Source organism: Dama dama, chromosome 3 (assembly GCF_033118175.1).
Source record: "Dama dama isolate Ldn47 chromosome 3, ASM3311817v1, whole genome shotgun sequence".
Lineage (NCBI taxonomy): Eukaryota > Metazoa > Chordata > Mammalia > Artiodactyla > Cervidae > Dama > Dama dama.
The window spans coordinates 47,022,207-47,027,065 of NC_083683.1; the positions used below are offsets into that span (position 1 = coordinate 47,022,207).

A 4,859-nucleotide genomic window follows, 5' to 3' on the forward strand; every position below is an offset into this window, starting at 1 on the left:
TAACCTCAGCCTCAAAACATACCCCAAATTCTCTGAATGAAATTCATTCATCACTATCACTCTAGTCAAGCCACTCTCACCCCTTACATGGCCTACAAATAACAGTCTCCTGGCTGATCTCCCTGTTTGTTCCACTTATCCTGTTTCTCTCAAACCCCAATCCATGCTCCACAGTCAGAAAGATCGTTTAGAAACACAATTCAGATCATGTCATGCCCCAATTTACTTAATAACACCATCAACAGCCATCACCAGCAGCTTTCTAGGTATTTAGAATTAGCCCAAACTACTTTACATGGGCTAGCACCTGCAATTCTCTTAGACTTCATCTACTTTAGCCTAACTGGCTTCCTCTCTCTCTTTTCTGGATTTTAACAAACTTATTTCCATCCTAGTGCTGGTGTATTCTTCTGTCTGAATCTTTAGCTAGCTGGCTCCTTACTGTCATTTGAACTTCAGCTTAAATGGGGCTTCTTTTGAAATGAAAAGTCACTGTTTGTGTCACTAATGACTAATCCAGTTATTTCTGATCACAGTTCCCCCCCCCACCTTTATTTTTATTTATTTGGCTGGGCAGGGTCTTAATTGCCGCATGTGGGATCTTAGTATCTTGACCAGGGATTGAACCCCTGCCCTCTGCATTGGGACCAAAGAGTACTCTGCATTGGACCACCTGGAAGTCCCTTATAACACTACTTTTTTTGTTGCACTTAATATTACCTAACATTTACTTATGTTTGTTTCTTCCCAACTGAATTTTAAGTTTGTGAACTCACAGACCTTATCTATTGTGTTCATCACTCTATCTTCAAAGATAGAGCAATAACTACAACAATAGTATATGCTTAATAAATATTTGTTGAATAAATGCTTTGATTGTGATAACGATAACAGCTAACCCTCAGAGGACTTGGCCCCAAATTCTAACAATTTTTCAAGGAATAAGAATCGCAGTTCCGAAGTTAGATCCTGGAAGACTACAGAAACCTGACAATAAAATATCTGGGGCTAAAGTTTGGAGGAGGATATATTACAACTTTGGCCTTTTTTCCCTACCCAAGGACTCCGGAGATCTTGCAGAAGGGAGACCTAGAATCTTTTGACCATAAGTTCCAGTCCAGCCACAACGCTTTTCCATCCACGATTCTTTGCAGCCACTATTGCTAGATTTCAAACGCGCAAACACCTCTAGGACCCCGGGTTCCTTTCTGTTTCTTTATGAATGAACCGGGTCTAGTGTGCGCATGCGCAACTCCTTTTTCTCTCGCTCCACGTGAGGCCCGCCCTTCCCTCCTGCTAACGGCTCCGCCCCTATCCTTTCTAATGGACCAATGGCGAGCGGCCTGGGGGGCGGAGCCCTGAGCGGCGCGGCAGTGTAGTTCCCTGGTCGCCCGGCTCCCTCGCCTGTCTTGCTGTGTTGTGATCACGTGGCCAGCTCCGGGCGCGGCGCTTGTTTTGGTTTCCCTCTAGCTTGCCCCTGGCAGCTTCAGAGTGTGCGACTTTCCTGTGCCGGTTGCCACACCTGCCTGCACTGAGACTTTCTCTTCTTGGGGCTCTCTCAGCTCCAAGTTCTGCAAGCCCCTCGGGGCTGGCTCCTGCCATGCCGTTAGTTCGCTACAGGAAGGTGGTCATCCTCGGATACCGTTCTGTAGGTGAGTCTCCGTCTAGGGCAGAGCACCGATGCACCGCGGCTTTGTGGCCAGAGGAGGCGCACTGCCGCGGGAAGGCGACCCAGGGAGAAATGGTGGCATCCTTAGAACCAGCTTGTAGAGCGAGGACTGAAAGGTTGGAGTGGGAAAGGCTGGGGTGGTGGTAGTGTTCAAGGCGGCAGGAAGCTGGAGCATGGAAGAGTTAACATGGGCTCACTGCTTGAACACCACAGTGGTCCTCAGCGTTCGTTACTCTGGGGGGTGGAGGTGGGGGCAGGATTTGATGGCGGGGGCGCGGTCTGGGTGGGGCAAGTCTCAGGTGTCGGATGCAAGGCTGACTGAATCCTGGGGAATCCGGATCCTCCCAGGAATGGGGTGGGGAAAGACGGCAGGAAAGGCTTCCTGCGTCGCTACTGTATGCATCCGGTGGCCAAGGTGCAGAGACCTGGGGCGAAAAGAGGGTGAAGGAGTCTAAGGGAAAGCATTGCATGGGGCATTCACAGGCTAGGATGCTAATTCGGGGTTTCCTTTAGTCCAGGGCCACAGCCCGAAAGGACAGAGGAAATGCATGTGGATGGGTGATTTGGCTACAATTACCTCTGCTTCCCACAGGGAAGACATCTTTAGCACATCAATTTGTGGAGGGCGAGTTCCTGGAAGACTATGATCCTACTGTGGAGAATAGTGAGTAAATTTCTCCCCTTGGGGTGGGGTAGGGAGGGCTTGGGTGCCCCACCCAAGGCCACACTTTGGGATTTTCCGGGTGCCAAAGGGATGATTTAATTAGATATTTAATCTCTTCTCTATCAGTCCTGTTCTGTGAGTGGAGCTAGATTGTGCATTTTCCAAGATACTGAGTCCAGGATAGTGCATGTGTAGACAATAAGAAGCCTAACATTGTATCTTAAGTTTCCTGGAGAGCTCCTTGAACCTGGCCCATCTGTGTTAGTATATAGGGACACAGATTGCTCGCCCTACAAGGCACCTCACAGTCAAGTTTTCTTTTCTTTTCAGCTTACAGCAAGATAGTGACTGTTGGCAAAGATGAGTTTCACCTACACCTGGTGGACACAGCAGGGCAGGTACCAGTTTGGGGTAGGGTGTCTAAATGTGGCAGTTCAGTCCTGGGAGATGAAGTCTGGTAGCCTCTGAGGCTCGTCTGTAAAGCAGTATGAAAAGAAAAGCATTTTAGCAGTATTTTAGTGTGCAGTGCTGTTTGGAGCTACTCTATAAATAACTTGTCGGATAGAAGTGACTGGAGTGCGGAGTGCCACAGGGAGGGTACCCAGGATGCAGCCCACCAAACTTGGCCATCTGAGTCTTGTGAATCAAGGTACTGATGTTTCTGTTTCTCGTCAGGATGAGTACAGCATTCTGCCCTATTCATTCATCATTGGGGTCCATGGTTATGTGCTTGTGTATTCTGTCACCTCTCTGCATAGGTAAGTGACCAAGGTTGAGAGTGGGGGACTTGGGAGGACCTGAGGGCTGTCCCAGAATAAAACTGTAAGATTCTTTTCTTGTGTTTAAAGCTTCCAAGTCATTGAGAGTCTGTACCAAAAGCTACATGAAGGCCACGGGAAAACCCGGTACATGGCACGGGGGATAAAGACATAGTGTGGACACCAGGCAAGAGGGAGGGCAGAGGGGAGTATTGATCCAAATTAAGGAGGAAGCTGGGACGTAGATCCTATCTGGTTTGATGGGGATTTGTCCAGCTATGATGTGAAGGAGGTGGGGTCCATGGGGAACAGAGGGGATTCAACAGAGGGATTCTGTTGTAACTGCTGTTTCCTCCCAGGTTGCCGGTGGTGCTGGTGGGAAACAAGGCCGATCTCTCTCCAGACAGGTACGGAAAACTCTGTAGCTTAAGGCAAAGGAAAGTGAGCTGGTCTAGAAATAAGTCAGGCTCTTGTCCTGGCTCTGCCACTGATTTGAACCAGTCATTTTACCTCTTCGTTTCTAACTTGAAGATTAAGACAAAATGATCCTTCTATCTCAAAGGCTATAATTTCATATTTCAAGCCTCAATCCTTTGTTTTCTTGTTATTTTCTTCTTCCCCAAATCTTCTCCCAAACCTTGGAATGAGATGAGTCAGAGGAAGTCTAGTTTCTGTAAAGATTTTTCAGAGAACATGGGGCCCACTGCTATTCTTCATTTTCATGTCCTGAATTTGCTTCTAGGGAGGTCCAGGCTGTTGAGGGGAAGAAGCTGGCAGCATCCTGGGGTGCAACATTTATGGAGTCATCTGCTCGAAATAATCAGGTACTGGGCCTGAAGAGAAGGAAGGTGGTGGGGGTAGCAGCGTTTTTCTTTTCATGCCACTGCTTGGTGGTGGGGATGGTGGGGGAGTGGGGCATTCACCTGAGAGTTGGGTGGTATTGGCAGTGAACTCAACCAATTTTTTTTGCCCTGAATCCTTATCCCTTGCAGCTGACTCAAGGCATTTTCACCAAAGTCATCCAGGAGATTGCCCGGGTGGAGAATTCATATGGGCAAGAGCGCCGCTGCCATCTCATGTGAGCCCGGAGATGAGCCCTTGAGCAAGGGGCAGCTGCCTTGATTCTGCCCCTGGTACTTTCCAAGCTCCAGTGGGGGCTTGTGGGGGCACCCTCAGGACTTCACGGGTTTGTTTGGTTGCCAGCTGTGTCCCTGACCCTCTAGGTACACAGTGAGGTACCCTCATGTTTGCACACTTACCCAGGCTCCAGTGGCCTGGTTGTCCATGTTTACAAAGAGGCAAGGATGTCTCATGGGCACTGTCCTCTAGCTCTGTTTTTGCTAAATAAATGAACTGTGATAACCTATGGGGTTGGGATATGAGTCCTGGGCATTGTTTATTCAGGACCTAGTCTCCTCTGTAGGTTCTGGGTGTTGGCTGGGTGAGGGGAGCTGGGGACTCCTGAAGCGGAGCTGGCTCCCAGGAGTGACAATGTAAATATGCAAATAAACTGAGAAATCTTTTTGTAATTGACTTCTCTGTGTCTGGGGAGCACTCAGGGCCAGTATCTTCTTTTCTCAGGAGTGATGACTGTGGCCTTTGGTAGAGAATCAAGGTTTTTACTCCTCCAACCTTGTTCCTATTCCTTACCCCTCATTCATTCAGGACCATCACCCTAAACCTTAACTACTTATCTTTCCAAACTTTCTTTTCTACCCTGTTCTCCCATACAGGTAACCAACTGACTGCCACTTCCATCCAAATTTGC

The 4,859-nt window shown here is 48.4% G+C and overlaps 1 protein-coding gene across 1 annotated transcript; it reads left to right on the top strand.

Moving 5' to 3' along the window:
* The first annotated feature begins 1,432 nt into the window (after window positions 1–1,432).
* Window positions 1,433–4,620, top strand: RHEBL1 (RHEB like 1). The gene is made up of 8 exons (XM_061122739.1): window positions 1,433–1,652; window positions 2,262–2,333; window positions 2,664–2,731; window positions 3,009–3,091; window positions 3,182–3,238; window positions 3,451–3,498; window positions 3,834–3,915; window positions 4,084–4,620. The coding sequence occupies exons 1-8, from the start codon at window positions 1,601–1,603 to the stop codon at window positions 4,171–4,173; spliced, it is 552 nt and encodes a 183-aa protein (XP_060978722.1). The 5' UTR covers window positions 1,433–1,600; the 3' UTR covers window positions 4,174–4,620.
* Window positions 4,621–4,859: the final 239 nt, after the last annotated feature.